This window comes from Amblyomma mixtum, chromosome 3 (genome assembly GCF_055824585.1).
Source record: "Amblyomma mixtum isolate Tamu chromosome 3, ASM5582458v1, whole genome shotgun sequence".
Lineage (NCBI taxonomy): Eukaryota > Metazoa > Arthropoda > Arachnida > Ixodida > Ixodidae > Amblyomma > Amblyomma mixtum.
The window spans coordinates 273,310,106-273,327,095 of NC_143014.1; the positions used below are offsets into that span (position 1 = coordinate 273,310,106).

A 16,990-nucleotide genomic window follows, 5' to 3' on the forward strand; every position below is an offset into this window, starting at 1 on the left:
ATGCATGTGGAGGAATCAAAACCATGTGAGCACGTCTTCATAAACCTAATTCTCTTTTTTTCCACAAGAAGGTAGCACAAACACTAAAGGGTGTACATTAGGACGCCATAAAAAGAGGGTATGTAGCAGATTAACTTCATGCAGGAGTGGTTCTTGAATTGAGAGCACGTTGGCCAGCAGAAATATTTGGAGGAAATTAACATAAAGTTGTTTGCAAAAGCTGACTGTTCAATGCTGCTGTTAAAAAATTGAAATCAGAGGGCATTTTTTTCTTCCCAGGCTCTTTGCCACATTGTGACCTATGAAAGTACTTTTGATCCATTTCTTTTTGATTTTGAACTAGCCATGGGGTGTGATTTAGTACAAGTGCTCATCTAGAAGATTGCTAGTTTGAGTACCTTTAATGTAAGGATTATAAAGGTGCTAGTAGAAGCCATCTTTTTTTTTTTTTTTTCTGAGTAAAAGTCCAAAGTACTGATAAGGCTGTTAGCTTGCTTAGTTGAGTCGAGTTGGATCTTTGTCTTCATGCAACCCAAGGATGGTGGCGGCAGCTTTCAAAGCGTTATCCTGCGCAGCTGGGATGACTGTGGAGTACATGCTGATTGCACGAGAAGTCTTGTTCATTGGATGTTAAAGAAGGTATTTTTATGGATCATTGTGTCTGTCTCTCGTGGTGTTAATATTGGACAGTGCCACAGAGTGTGGGATAGCGGTTTCAATGCACATATATTAATTTCATCTAATAAGTTTCACACTATGACACAAAGAACACATTAGTACTTTGTTAACTTGTCTGTTTTCAGAACAACTCTTATCTTCATATGCTAGTCATCTGGAAGCAGATAGACATTTCATAGCCCGTTGCTTATGTAGAAATATGAATAAAAGACCTTTACGTATGCATGACTTTTGTAATGTTCTTTATTTCATATTTCTTGCGTCATATTTGTTAGAGAGTGTTCAGAAATTCCGAAGCAATCCTTGTGAGGAACTGTGAAGTATACAAAGCATACTGGCTCACACTGAATGAGGAAGTCATCTGAGGAAGGTCTAGAATGAAGTCAATTGCCACGTACACAATGAATAGCTTCTCTTTTCAGCGAGGTGCAAAGAGGCACTTGTGGCAGGCAGTGCAGAACAACAACACAGGAGGGATTAGTTTGGGTTGTAGCAACACGCCTCACTGCAAGCATGAGGGGCCCATGCCATGCCTCGTATTATTAGTGTCCATGGCGTTGAATGTACAGTAATTGAATGTACACCTTACTGTTTTTTTTTTTTTGCAGTGAGCCTGTTGTTATCAGTCAGCTTACAGCGAGGTGTAATAGAATGTGCATTCAGGCTGGAAGTGAAATTTGTTACATAATGCTGTCGCTCTTATTTGATGCATTTCTTCTTCTCTTCCATTGTCGCTACCACATCTGTGGCTAGTAGGCAGCAAATTTGAATTTGAAAATGTCTTGCTGACCGTGTTGTCAATTTATTTTTCATTAGAAGGATGTGGAACTTCTAAAGTTTGACTTGATTGCAGAGTTGTCTTGGCCAACACACCTGATGTACTTTATTTTAAGCTGCATGCAATAGAACAGGAGTTCCAGCTGTTTCTGGTGCCTTACTCCTCCCCCAGATGTTCATGTATTAGAAATTTCACCTTATGTGGTGTTTTGAAATGGCAGTAATTAACTACACATCATGTAATTATGCTTTCTGTGATATAATGATACCCTAAAAAGAAATTAGTACCTTAGTTAAATTAATATGCTTTAGTTAGATCATCATTTAAGGAGGACTGCTTCTTCAAAGCAGTATTTGTGACTGTTCCACAAAAACCCAGTCACAACATTGTCTTCAAGAAAGCCAGGGGAGGTTAGGCAGTAGGTTTCATCTAGAAGGGCAATACAGATTTGTCACAAATATTAAAGCCTTATCACAAACCTGCCTCTTGCAGCAGTATTATTGTCGGCCTTCAGTAAAGTGGGCTGGCTGGCATATGTGAAATCATTTAAATTGTCTGAAATTTAACAGGTTTTAAAGTTGCATTGAATTTGCTCTGGAAGTTGTGCTAAACCTTTGTTTACTTCAAACATCTTGTTTCATGGCAGTTCATACTAAGCTTTGCCTCTGCAAACAATCTTTCAACATCAGTGTACACTGTAGAACCTAGTTGGCATTGTCCTCATGCATGAGGAACCATCCTCCAATTCAGAGTGCAGCTTCCACTTCACCAGTGGCCAGCTGTGGATCCTGGACATTTTGCTACTGGAGTTTCAGCTGTGTGGATGCTTGAAATTATGTCAGCGAACTGAGAGATGAGTTCACAAGGTTATTTCCTTGCAGGAACAAGTGAGCCATGCACAAACCAAGTGTGTAACTAGTGGTATGGTAGGCTAAGCACCGGCTGCTGTGAATCACGAATGGTACTTATGTGCAAACAGCTTTTTGAACTTGGCTTTCAACAAGTTGATGCGAGGCATGGCTCCCACAGTGGTGTGCAGTGTTAGTGAGGCAGAGTGTATTGCGATTTTTCTTCCTTGGCGACACCTCCTTCATGCCTCTGAGTCCCCCTGCAACTGTATCCCTCTCGCACTTCTCTGACGTTACTCGTTTGTTTTGGCTATATGCTGGTGAGGCATTGGCTGTGAGTGGAGCTTGCTTACCTCATTCATCTGCGCAAGCTGCATAGCTTGAATGGTTTTCTTTATTAGTCTATTTATAGTGACTGATAGTGCCTGTAGTCTGCTTGTCATATGTTCTCTCTGCCACTGCAGTGGCTCAGTGGTTACAGCACTTGGCTGCTGACCCGAAAGATGTGGGTTCGATCCCGGCCGTGGAGGTCGAATTTTGGTGGAGGTGAAATTCTAGAGGCCTGTGTATTGTGCGATGTCAGAGCACATTAATGAACCCCAGGTGGTCGCAACTGCCTGAGCCCTTCACTACTGCGTCCCTCATAGACTGAGTCGCTTTGGGACGTTAAACCCCGATAAACCATTCTCTCTAGTTCAGATGATATGACATTTCACACAAATTCAGAATTCCTATTGTCCAATAGATGGAGATGCCTAAAAATATCATCATGAAACTTATTACAGTGTAAAACACATAAAGGGATTACCGTATTTTCCCGACTATAGTCAGTCCGCAGGGACAAATTTCGCTTAAAGTAAAAAGTTCTTGCTTAAATAGTCCGCAGGGATGAATTTTGGCTGAAAATAGGTTTTTTAGATTGTCAGCAAGCAGTATACATTTGGTTAGCAAAAATTTAATTGTCAGGTATTAAAATTCTGTGCCTTTCATAGACCGCATAGAAGTCGGGCCCAAAAGCCGTCAAAACCACTTTCCCCGGTGCTGTCAGAATAAAACAAGTCAAGCCTGTCCGGATTCGACAAAGCCTTGCCAGTGTCATTGCCGTCAGAATCAGACACCTCTGTTGCAGCAGTTTCTAAGAAAGTCCGGCTTTCGTGAAGCCAAACTTCCCGGACACCTTCTTCAGCGGCCATAGTACGAGGTGTTATTCATTGATGTTTTGTAGATGTGCTCACAAATCCCAGCTCTGATCGAAAAGCAGCCTCCACAAGCAGCATTTGCTTGCATATCGAAGCTGATTGCTTATGGGAGCTGATCTTATTATGTGATTTAGCGCAGTAAAATGTCGCAGGTGCTGTAGGGCCATGCATTTTTTTTTTTACTTCTACTGCCATGCTAGGCTTCCTCTGCTTTGCCAAAAATCTTAGAAAAAGTTAAGCTTGTATAGTCCACTCCCATAGGCAGTCTGCACAATGCGAAATTTGAGCTTTTAAGCATCTATAGTCCGCAGATTATAGTCTGGAGATTGCGGTAATAGTTATGCCTCTAATGACTTAGAAACAGAGCTTTCAGGCAGTATGCTTGTGAGTACTTTACTAATGGTCTGTTTGCATTGTGTGAGTTTGATACAATAAGGCATCGAAATTATGTCGAGAGCACAAAAGTTAACAAATGGGTAGCTTATGTATTGAAGCACTCGCTAGGGTATTTGTACAGTGAAATTTATAGCCGAGAAAAAATTAATACCTTTGGAATATAAATGCAAAAGCTAGCAGAAATGCGAAGTGTAGAGCTGTTAAGCAGGCTTGTAGTTCTCACTTGTCAGTGCTTTGGCATTCTGTTTCTGCATCATTATTTTCATGCCGTGAAGTTCAAAGTTGCAGAAATGGTTGTAACTGCAGGGAATATAACCTTGTGTTCAAATACCCTACGGCGGTGCTGAGTTCAAAATCTTAATGTTCTTAACGGGCCATATGTGGGCACTTGTGATTTGTTGTTTCCAAAGCCAAGCTGGAAGGGACTAGAATGCACAGGTAAATTGAGAATTTTTTTACATTTGCTCAGGCTGACTCAATGCTCTACAGACCAAACACTGTTCAACATATTCACAGTTCCTTGTAACTGTTCATCCGAGCTCATTGTCTGTCACTCGTTAGATAAATGACAAGAATCCGATATCCTGATCCCAGCTCATTATTTGCTATGCATTGGACAAACTGCTAGAAACAGATTCTGATTGTAAAGTTTAATAACTGAAAAACATACGATGCTTTGATTTTCTATTTGGAATTATTTATTAATGTGCATGACTTTACATCTCTGCAGCACAAAAGTGTATGCAGACTCTTGATAATTCATACTCAAAGGGTTGTATGTGCTTGTTCAATTAGGCAGAGTTTAAATTAATGGGAGCCTTTTCAATACAGAAAGTAAAGTTCGTAATAGCCATTGAAGTGAAAATGGTCTTATCAGTTCTCGTGGTGCATACACGTCATTTGCCACTGATACGCCTGTAGCTACCATGAGATGGTTCCGCAGGAATTGATGACATTACACATGTTGTGTTATTGTGAAGTCGACGCACTGCTGGGCCAGTTGGGAACTCTCAGTGAACTTTAGATTCAGCAGCATAGTTCGATGCTGACATGCATGTACAGGGTGTCTAGCAATCTGGAAACCTTGGAAAACCTGCATCATCAGGGATAGCATCAAAAAAGTTAGCCAATTCAGGGATAACTACCGACTGAAATTAACATCATGATCTGAACTGAATTGTGACAGTACAGCGAGTTCTGAGTATGTGGTCCATGCACATTTGCATGACCTTTTTGCTTTGCACAGTTATAAGGCGTGACATCAGGTCTGTCAAACTTAATTTTATCTGTCTTTTTCTCTTTGTCCATGAAACGAGCACTGTGTATATTTGGTTTGTTCTGTGCTGACTGCTGCATCACTCACTAAGTTTTCCTTGGTGCTGATCAAGAAACTAAGCTACATTCAAAAGTATTTTTCATGGAAGAAGCTGAAACCAGTAGTAAGCAGAACAAACTTTCTCTTTTACGTCCTTACTGCAAACATATAACGTTCAGAAGTCAAATAAAGTAGCCACTCTTATTAAAGGGGCACTGAGGACAGCCCCGTCCAACTTTTGTTCGTAGTAAAAATCGATTCTCTACCTCTTTCTCACTACGATGATGCTTCTTCCGGCAGCAAACGACTCATTTATTGATAACAAAATTGGATTTAAATATGGATTATTTTCTGCCCTGCTCAATTCAAACTCATGACGTCCTGTAAAGGCCTCCGTGATCACCATTTGAAAGTGAATGGCAGTGTAACCTAGCTTCAGAGATCTGCAAGTGAAAAACCACCTTGACTCACCGCAGTTTGCTTGTGAAAACGATAGGTGGCAGCGATTCCTGCATTTGATTTTTTGACGCCTTCTAGTTTATAAAAAGGTCCATTCTTTAGAGTAATTAGCGTCTTTCTAATCAGTGCACGGTAGTCTATTGATACAGGCCAACTTCAATTAGTCCTCAGTGTCTCTTTATAATGAGCTGGAAGACAAGAAGCAGTGATTGCGTTGTTAGTCGCAGCTTGAAGCTGGGCTTCCTTCAGGAAAAAAAAGAGTTCTGTAAAACAGGTAGAGCAAATCTGTTTTCAATACAGCGTTTAAAATTTCGGTAAATAGTTTTCTTGCTGTGAATAGTTCATGTGCACTGTCCAATACCATCAGCCACTAAAATTTTTCGCCTCTTCTGTGGCCAGAGAATTTTACCTGAATTAGTCGGGGAAAGCATGGAAGAGTCAGAGAACTTGAAAATAGTACCTCGCTAGACACCCTGATGTAAGAAGTGAGAACAGCCCTAGTTTTCCAGGAAAATTTGATGCTGCTGATGATAGGGAGGCAGCATTTAGGAATGGATGGATGGGCTGTCAGTTAAAATAGAAATGATTGTATTGCTGAAACGCAACGATTTGCGTACATAAAGAGACTCCATAGCACCTCTCATCATAGATGCAAAATCTGTTAAGTATGAAGGGTACGGCTTGCAAAATCACCTGTACTTCATCTCACAAGTAGTTTGCAATGTTGTGAAGGTTGCGGTCATCTGAGCCGATCAGAACAGCGTGCGCTGCAAAACGTTGTCAACCGCGCCCCTTACCCTGTGACTGGCAGCCTCCTCACTGGGCAAGAAACAGCACCAGTGTCCAGCTGCTTCGAATAGTGTTCTGGAACACTATGCACCATGCCTAATCGCCATATCACCTCCTGCTCCTGCCTGCATGTGTACAGGAACACTAGCTCCTCGCACATGTGCACACAGGAGACTCGGACGACACCGCGAGCGTCACGTTAGCCACATTTACGAATTGTGGCGTACCACTTCGCAGCAGGCCCCTGCAGTGCTGTGTTCGTGCGGATTTTCTCTGCTAATTTAACCAGTGAATGAAACGCTCGCTGTACATTCAAAAACACCATCCTGAACTACCTTTTCAAGTATTGCAATAACTGTTTAAAACGTATAGTCGCAGTACTGCTCAATTATTTTAAGTATTTAAGTTAGAAAGAATGCCAATCAGACAGACCTGTGTCGATTGTTTTCATTTGAGCTATTTTTATGCGAAGCATACTAAAATAGCTCAACCCAGCTCCTCGAGCGCGGCGGTGTCGTTACCGTTGACCTTTCGTGACCTCCATGTCATACCACGTGATGCGTGACGTCACAGCAGATGAAAAACGGGGGCCCAACTCGCGCCGTCGCGCGAGGCGTCGTGACCAAGGATGACCACGTGGTGCGTGACGTCACAGCAGATGAGAAACGGGGGCCCAGCTCGCGCCGTCGCGCGAGGCGTCGCGACCAAGGAGGACCACGTGATGCGTGACGTAACGACATAGGAGAAACGGGGCCCCAGCTCGCGCCGCCGTGCGAGGCGTCGCGACCAATGTGTTTCCTGCTTCTGCCGCTAGGTGCGCTGTAGTGAACACGTGATGCTAGAGCGGCGGTATACAAGGGGGTGCGCCTGCCTCTGCTAGGCGTACACGGGATAGAGACGCCTCCTGGAGACAGGGCTGCTCGTTGGAATGAGAAGCAAAAGTTGCGGCGTGCTACAGAGACTGATGAAGAGCGTGAAGAACGTCTAGCCAAGCGGCGTGCTCCGATATGCAACTCGGCGACAATATGCTTCGCATCTGACTAGGCTTAACCTAAGCTAAGCCTCAGCCATTTTTGTCTTCCTTGACCCTGATTTGACAAGAGAGCTCTGTATTTTACAGTGCTGCAAACAACTTGTAGGATGAGGTGTAATTCAAGAATTTTCTAAAGGCAGTTCCTAACAGTGATCAATGTTGTTGGCGATTAGAAATTGCCCCTCGGCGTCTCCAAAGGCGTTTGCTCATTTCCAGTCATTTTTACTGTAATAGCTGTTCTCATTATTCATCCCTACTGTAGGCTAGGCGTTGTAACCTTCATTGCGAAATGCTCCATCATTAGCTGCCCTTTTTCAGCTTTTCAGCCCATAGGCGCGTGACTCACCGAGTTTGCTCGGCTTTCTCTGCCCCAGTGCTCTCATTGACTCCTGCCTCTCGTGGCACTCTAGGAAACCGGCTAATGGCTGCCATCTGTACACCATGACGAGATTGCAGTAAAAATGGCATCATAGTAGTACGAAATTAGTGCAATTTGTACAAGTGAAGCAACACGACTAGACGTGGGAAATGGCTAGCATATTATGGGAGCAAGATAGTAGCTTGCCTGCTGTTTGTAAAGCAGCTGTTTTTGGATCAGGTACTTGCCAGCACGTAATCTAACAAAATTTTCAGAAAGTGTTCCATCATGGCCGCTTGTGCTTCTGAGCTGAGGCGCGGGATCAATAGCAGTTGCTGCGGTCTCTGAGGGGTGTGTGAATTGCAGTAGATGCCTTTCTAGATCGCGTTAAGGAGCCTTGGGAGGTTGGAACTGACATCATTGCTTCTTCCCCTTCACTCCCAACCTGCTCTGCTAAAAGTGACCGGCCCTCTTTATGATGCAGGCCGTCACCAGTGTACTGGAACGCTTTCTCTAGGAGCCAAAAAGATCCCCCCCTCTCTCATTAGGGAGCATTTTCAGTGGCCGCCATGTTGGTGTATGTGGAGAACAGCAAAAAATGGTGAAAGGCTGCGTGCCGTGCCTAATCGCCTTATCACCTGCTCCTGCCTGCACCGTTGAAGCTGTGCGTTGAACACCAAAGTGACGCCCGTCACGTCAAGTGAATAGATTGCTCTCCTTTAAAGCTCATGGTATTTTGCCTTGGCGTGCTGAATTCCACTCTAGTTCGTTGTCTGAAGTTCGTTGTCCACTGTAGTTCGTTGTCTGTTGATAGCACTGAAGTTTTATTCATCATGTCTGCAGTCACTCTGAAACTGCTGCAGATTTACACTACTAGCTATTGTTTACTACTGCTGTGAGGCTGCAGCACCACTGGCACTAATGCGTTTGGCAATTCCGAGTATGAAACTCCGCAGGGCCGGTAAATTTAGGTTAGTGATAAAAGCTGCTTTATGGCCACAAGTGAAGAAGCAAAGTCGCAAAATGAAGGAGCTGGCTTATTGTGCTTCCAGAATGAGTTGATCACTTCCTCAGGCTTAGCCATTTGGCAGTATATGTTTTTATTTGCAGAGTGTGTCTGCAGTCCCATCTACAGCGGGCTGAGAGCTGAAAATAGCTTTTTTTTTTATTACTTCATGGGCCTATACTTACATACTGCCTATCAGGACCTTCTTTAGGTGGTATGAATAATGTTGGTGCAGTAATTGTATATTTGATAGGTTTCTTCACAACAAAAAAAAATGGGTGTATGTATTTGTGAAGTAAGGAAAGTGCTTGTGTTGAGATACTCACACCACCGCTACCGAAACTCACTCATAAGCTGAGCTGAAGTTTGCATTGTGATAGGCTTCTTATGTGCCTCCGTGCACCGTGGCTTATCTTCACATGTGATGGCCCTTATTTACTGCGAATGAACGAGACAAGTACTGCCATCGACATGGATACAAAGTCACGTGACTCACGTCTCTTGCGAGGTGATAGAAACTGGTCACGAGTATCCAGTATAATAATAATAATAATAATAGAGATTTATTCACCACAACGAACTTCCATCATTTCTATTCTTGGTAAAAAGAGAAAAACGTCTGAATTCCCACGACTATGCCGTGCCCTAGTGTAGTTGCTCGCTTAGCTCCGCTTCGTATGGATAAACGACAGATGCATGCATCCAATTACCAACAGGCGCTGTTGCACGTGTACCTCTTTTCCACGTGTTTTCATGGTGAGGTCGCTTGCTTCAGTTGTCAAGACTGTGTGGTACTGCTCGCAAACCGCCAGAACGCCGCAAAACATTGTTCTTTACGCTTTTACGGTAGAAGCAGCATTATTAACAGCTTTACTTGCTTCCGCCTTCCCAGTTGTGTCAACCTTTGTCTTGCTTTTCTTTTTCTGCACTGCCATAGTGGAAGCAAAAAGCCTGGAGAGGACCTCGAAGACGGCAAGGAGGCAGGGCAAGTGGCAGAGGAGTCTGCTGCCCGCGCACAGAAAAAAGACTCGTCCTCCAAAGGTGACAACAGCAGCAGCGATAGCGGCAGTGATAGTGACACCAGTGACAGCGACATGGACAGCAACGCTGACAGGTTCTTGCTGAAGATTCATAACCTTCCCGAAAACGTCACCGCTGAGCAGGTTGCCAGGCACCTGAAACAGGCCGGTGTCAGAGTCTCGGGGGGCAGGCGAGGCATCCTCCTTTTGACCCGCACCAACGGTGACCTGCCTACCGGCAGGGCTTTTGTCGAGGTGGCCTCAAAAGAGGACCAGGAAAGGGCCCTCAACTACGCGTGGGAGAGTGCCAAGCTGTCAGGTCACCACATCAAGGCCTTCCGGGGACAAGTGGACGACGTCCGCCGCTACGTTATGTCGAGAAGGCCAGCTTTGAGCACACTGCACAAAGATGTCAAATCCAGTTCCGTCGTGCAGGTCCGCAACCTGCCAGTGGGTGCAACAGAAGAGAAGCTGAAGGAGCTCTTCTCTCATTGCAAGATGATGCGAGTAGAGCGTGAGAAATTCAACTCTGGTAGGGCTCAGAGATCGGCTTTCATGCGGTTCGTGAGCCCCGACGAAGCCCAAAGAGCATTGGCTATGAATGGAAGGAAGCTAATGGGGCGAAAACTCGAACTGTGCCTCGTACCAGAAGACTACGCTGACAGGCTCTTAGAAGGGGATCTTTTAAACCTGGCGTCGTATGCGGAAGAGAAGAAGGGTTCGCGAATTGGCGCTCGCAGAGCGTCGGGCACCGTGCGACGTGCTTCAGAAAAGCCCGGCACACGGGAAGGCACTACAGGCTTCCGTTTGGCGAAGGCACACGAGCTGGAAGCGATCCTTCAGACGTCGGAGGGGCAGCACAGGGTGGTCGCCGAGGGCTTGCCTTTCAATGCCGCCCAGATAGAAAACTTTCTCTGGCCTGCGAAGGCAAGCCTGGTGGTTCGGGTTCGACACGCCGACGGCGTGATGTCGGGGAAGGTCGTGATGACATTCGCTAGCCTAGCCGATGCCCAAGAAGCTGCCAAGAAAAATGGACACATGATATTTGGCCGCAGCGTGAGGATAAAGCTGTGGACACCTGGTGCATCCAGTGGCGAAGAAAATAACAGTGCGACAGCCGACATGGCGGCGGCTTCCTCACCTTCTTCAGCTTAGCAGGCATTGCTCTAAAGGCAGCAGCAGCTGCTTCTGTTTGATTCTTGCAGCGTTTGAGAAAAATTAATTGCCTGAGCGCCTGTAAAATAATCAAACATATTGCAGCGTGCTGGGAACAGAAGTTGCTTGCACTTTTTGCACTTCCTTAGTTCAGCTGTTGTGTGAGTTACGCTCTTGAAACGAGCAAGCGGACGCAATTTAGTCTTTACGCAGTAACACCGCAGATATTTGTAAGTTAGCTGCTCATTTCCTGTTTTACTTGTACGTATGTGTCCCTGCGGACACCCACCTCAATGTGCCAAAGTTATTTGCTATATTGATGGGAATTGTGTATCACTCTGTGCACAGTACAAGGTTAATTGGAGAGATATGAGAGTGGCCTTTGTCCTGCAGTGGGTGTAGTCAGGCTGATAATGTTGATGAGGCATGCATTTGTGCTTTAGTGTTGTGTTTTTTTTAATATGATTTAATGCGCAGGGCACCGGTACAGCAATGCTATGTTGTGTACTCGTGAGGTGTTTAGGGTTTTTGGTATGTCGGTTCCGCAAAATGCGGGCCGTTAGCCCATATTGCTGTCAACTCTCGTCGGCCACTCCGCATTCAAGAACAGGCCATAGTGTAGCAAATTTGCTGAGGTGGGTGTTCCGAGTTCCGTTGGCGAAGGGACTGCGCTTACCTTTCAGAGTGAATGAGGAGCTGCAGCTTAAACCGTGACGTATCTAGGTGTACATGGAGGCGTAAAAGCAGCCGTGATGTAGTTCATAAAATGACATTTTCAGTGTAAAGCGTAGTGTACATGCTGTTAAAGAAGAGGGTGCTGCTCTCAAAAGCAATGAGTGATATGCAATGTGTCTGAAATGAGTTGGACCAAAGTTGAATAAATGTTGCACTTTGCAAATATGCATCAACTCTGTATCCACTGCAATGGCTCAGTGGTTGCGGTGTTCGGCTGTTGTCCACGAGGGTGTGGTATTAAATCCCGGCTGTGGCGGCCGCGTTTCAATGGAGGCAAAATGCAAAAGACACCCATATGCTCTGCGATGTCAGTGCACATTGAAGATCCCCATGTGGTCGAAACTAATCCGGAGTCCTCCACTACAGGGCATCTTTCTGTTCCTGCTTTCACTCCCTCCATCTCTGCACTCGCGAGGCGGTTTAGATGTCAGCTGTGAGCGAGACAGTTCCTGCGGCTTTTCTTTTTTCATAACCACTTGTCACTCGAGTCTTTTCGGTGCCGAAATTTTGTGTTAGGATAAATGCAACTTTATTTTCGGATAAGTTAGCTAACATTTTTCTTGTAATATTTGAATATGGCAAAGTGTTTCGGTTGGAAAGCTCTAGAGCTTCAAATAGAACACAATATGTTGTACAACAAAACAAAAAAAAAACTTGAGGGCCTTCTTAACCACATTCTTGAAGAAGAAAATGCGATAGCATTTATGTTGCCTGCCGTCTGCAATGAGTGTTTAATGTTCATCTTGCAATTTTGCTTGCAATTAAAATGGTGACAATTACTAATCGACAAATGAATCTCAGCCTTTTTCTCGAAGCACCGGAGGAGTGCAGAGAAGCTCGATGTGACGTCGCAGATGGGAAGATTTCAACTTCTCTGTGTGCCCTCAACCGTACCTTGCCGTGCGTCGTCGAATGTAGCCAAACAACGCTTGGCAGGCTTTGCCTTCGGTGGCATTGGTTTTTCGCGTTTATGCGTACTATAAATAACACCTTCCCCGCCTCCCCTGTGCGCTGCAGAGAGGCTTGAAGGCCATTGCGTTTTTAATCGGTGATTACGTCACCATTTCAAACGCTAGCCCAAAAGAACTTTGCATGTTTTACCTAGAGGTCTCACACATTCGACTCCTTTGAGCTCGTCAAATTCTAAAGCCTCTGCAGTTTCCTTTAAAGAACTCAGCGAGGTCGCAGTTGTTTGGGAGCCCTCTGCTATAGCGTGCCTCATAATCCACGTTTCCTTCAGCTGGTACGCCAAAACTAGGGTTGCCAACCGTCCCGGATTTTTCAGGACTGTCCGGACTCTTGCCTTGATTGGAACAGGCATTTGTCCCCAATTAAGGTCTGCCAAGACACGAACTCGGTATGCACCACATACATGCACGAACATCAAGCAGCGGTGTCCCCATGGAAGGAGTGTTTTTCGTTATATAGAAAGATTGTGGAGGGCCGAAAGATGTCGGATGCGTGTGGAACTTCTTTTAGCATAGCTGAAAGTCACGGTAAACTTCCGCCTGAAATGCCATGATATATTCATGGGTACATCCTCAGGCTCGAAGAGAACGCTTTACAAGCATTACATAGCCAAGCAAAATAGCAGCTTAAGAGGCTGCAAGAGGATAGTCTCGATAAGGACCATTGGAAATCGGCTAGCAGAAAGGTGAACTGTTGTTTCAAATCGTATTAATAGGAGCGATTTCACGGTCAGGTTGTTCTTAATTGTTCTTAATTTTCACTATTTTTTGTTAAAGTTTCATCACGCCTTACTTTAAAAATGCTGAAAGGTTGGAAGGCTACAAAGTTTCCAAGCCTTTGGACTTGAATGGCTGTGGTGACAGAAGTTGGGGCTTCGATTGTGGTCCCGAAGGCTTGTTTTTAAAGAGTCCATGATAGCCAAAGTAAGTAGAATAACGGAGTGTAGTGGCTCATTAGCATCTACCCAAGCGCAGCCATATGGCAGCTACAAAGAAAAGCTATACAGCTTTCACAGGAACATTATAGTTGAAGAAAAATGCGTTCTGGTCCGAGGATCGAACCCAGAACCGCGTCCTGTTTGAGCCAGTCGCTGCTGGAGGTGTTCGCAGGTATCCACTCCTAACTGGACAAAAACATTGGTGAACGGCAGACGGTTTAATGCGATTTATGCTAATAAAGCCACGAATTTGTGAATTTTCTAGTTCCTGATATTTTTTTGGGGGGGGGGGGGGAGTTTGCCTCATAAGGTAGAAGTTCAGGCAGGGATGTGAAAAACGACGTTTGACCTCGCTTTGATGCGGGCATGCGTACGCGCACACATGATCACCGACTGTTAATGGCTACGTGCGGATTGTTTTACCATACGCTATGTGTTTCTTGGGCTCTTCATTCTCGCTCCTGCGCCTGCTTCCTTGCGTTTCGTTCCATCAGCACATAGTTTCCTTGTTGACAAACCCGATTGTCTCTCCAGGATTTGTCTTCAGCGTTGCATCAATGAACAGTGTTGGATCATTTTCATACCGCAGGAAAAATGGAGAGTAGCGAGTCGTTTTGTGCACGGGTAAGTTGTGTACAAACGTTCTGAAAGTGTGAAATCAGTCTCAGTAGCGATACTAGGATGAGACTTACGTGCTGATCTCTCCGATAGTGTTCAGGTGAAGCTCTTGCAGAGGTCATTGGTCTGAGTGTAGTACACCGTGGTGCAGCTGTGAATCGCATGCGTAAGACAGAACAGCTTGTCTACTATATAGGCCAAGGAATGGCACCCTCCATCTGTTATCACCTGCCCTGGCTCTGCATGCCGCAGAACCACTGCTTCCAGGAAAACCTTCGTTGCATTTCCAGCAGTTGCTTCTGGAACAGCGAAAGTTTCCGCACACTCAGTGTGATTGTCCATAAAAACAACCACATGCCGATCACCGCTTGATTGTGTTGAAGAGCCCAGGAAATCAATTCTGAGCCGCTGCATAGAGACCGTCCATGCGGAAGGACCGGATAGTTTCTCAATGTAGGGGTTTGACAGGTCTGACTGTCTGGACACGGTGAAATGTACAGCCCTCATCAAAAGTATACAGCCCAAGAGGTTCGCTTCTAAGCTGTTTAGCGGGGCTCTCTAGAATAACTAGTAGTCCAAAGCTTGGGAGAATTGAGGACTCGAAGCCATTTATCGTTCGAGAGATTACGGTCGCTGAGTAGGCATAACCAGGCATGCTGAAGGCCTTGCAAGCAAACCCCTTGGGCTATATACTTTTGACGGGGGGGGTGTACCTCTTTGTGTAAATAAACATCATTGGCCAGAAGTAGCATTGTTGAAGTTTTTTTTTTTAATGTTCTCATGCCGTGCCCTAAGTTGTGACAAGACGGCCGAATTTTATGGCAATGTTTGTCCTCTTCAGAGGCTCGGCTGTGGTTTTTCGGATCCATCCTGTAGGTTGAAGGATTTTGCTGTGAGACAGATTCTCATCTGGCCCAGCCCCTCCACGGTTTTCAACTTTTGATGTGCACAGTAATTTGTTTTAGGGAGTCGTAATGCTCATAGATTTTGTCTGCCCTCTCCCTTTGCGTGTTATCAATGAGCAGCAGCGTTTCTTTGGACGTCAAAGCGGCGTCATATGGAAGGCGGGAAAGAGTGCATGCTTTGAAGTTCTTGCTGCCTGGCCGATGTTTGAGGCTGATGTCGAACTCATCAAGAAGTAAACTCCATCGTGAAAGGCGTCTGCTTGGGATTTTTGTTGTCATGGACCATGTGAAGCTTACCTGTCCGTGGGCGACTGTAAATGGTATCTCGGATACACCCGGAATTGCCTGGCCGTGAATATTGCAGCGGGGCATTCACGTTCAGTGGTGATGTAGTTCCTTTTGGCCTTAGGTGGCAGCTGGCGTAACTGACGACGTGCTTTTCTTCGTCATCATTGTATTCAAGGACTCTGCCGATTCGATATCCGCAAGTGTAGACTTCAATACGGAGACCGAGATTGAAGAACCGCACCACTGCTGAGGAGTTTTAAGTGCTCCTTTGCGTTTGAAGGCGCTCCGGCATTCAGCTTCCATGGTTTATTTGCCTTGCAAGTTTGGCGAGTGGTCATGTGATACGAGCAAAATACACTGTAAACATGAATAAGCCTCTATGGGAGTAAAAAAAAGTAAGCTGTCCTTTAACACGCTTCTTTTTAGGAGCAAGGTATGTTGCCCAAGTTATGGAGTAGATTTCGATCACTAAATATACGAAATGTTTACTCTTTGCAAGGAAGGTATATTTCCATTGCAAATAATATAATTTGATGCATTTAGCAATGGCAGGAAGCTTTTAAACGCAGCACCTGAGGTTAGCAAATTGATGAGATTGAAACCTCGGTTAAAATTATTGAAAGTGCTAGAAATTTGCCTGTTTTGAAGAAGAAATTTGTTTCCGTTGCCAACCGTATTTCATATTTTTAGAGATGTAAATCTACCCCAGGGATTGGGCAGCATACCCTGCCCCTAAATGCGCTAGAGAACAGCTTACTCTCTTTTCATTCCTTTCGTGTTTAGAGTATACTTCATAAAATGTCTGTAGTCGTTATGGAGCCCTGGCAGCTGCGTACTTGCTTCACGCTTTTAGGTGCATACAGCTGCTTTCTCAAAGGCATGGAGGTAGTAGATAAGCAGATACTGTCCGTCGCAATGTGGCGGCTTTTTGGCTGAAAGAGTGGAGGTCCACTGAGTCCAGTGAGTTGCAGATGGAGTACAGTACCAACTCCTCCGAAATGAATCGACACTGAGCTCGCAGCCCTCACGCTACACATGAACAAGGTGTGGGCCACCGGACAGGAAACAAGTGACCGTCACGCTCATTCCAAAGCCATGCAAGCCGCTGTCCCTCGACAACCTGTGGCCCACTTTCTCACATCGTACGTCGGCAAGTTCATGAAATGCGTAATCAACAAACGTATGGCGCAATTGCTGCCTGAGCACGACGTCCTACCACGCATGTGAAAACTGGAGGGGATAATGCAAGAGCGTTAATGGGTTAATGCCCACATATATGCAGAATTGGTCATTCTCTACTTTACATCCATAGATCGGTGGGAGTCCTCACATCACTCCTGGCGCAGTGGTGCAGTGCTTAAGCTGCCCTGGCTGGTGGCTGTTGCAAGCACAGCCACCAGTGGGGGCGAAGCGGTTGGCATAGAGCTATCGCTACAAAAACCCCACTGGTGGCTGTTGCAAGCACAGCCACCAGTGGGGTTTTTGTAGCGATAGCTCTATGCCAA

At 45.3% G+C, this 16,990-nt stretch overlaps 1 protein-coding gene across 1 annotated transcript in view; it reads left to right on the forward strand.

The window, feature by feature from the left end:
- Window positions 1–11,931, forward strand: part of LOC149354872 (presequence protease, mitochondrial) — a 127,024-nt gene extending 115,093 nt beyond the window's left edge. Inside the window, exon 28 of the mRNA XM_089583533.1 lies at window positions 9,797–11,931. Coding sequence (XP_089439659.1) covers window positions 9,797–11,033 — 1,237 coding nt within the window. The 3' untranslated portion in view covers window positions 11,034–11,931. The remainder of the gene's footprint in view (window positions 1–9,796) is intronic.
- The last annotated feature ends 5,059 nt before the right edge of the window (window positions 11,932–16,990 follow it).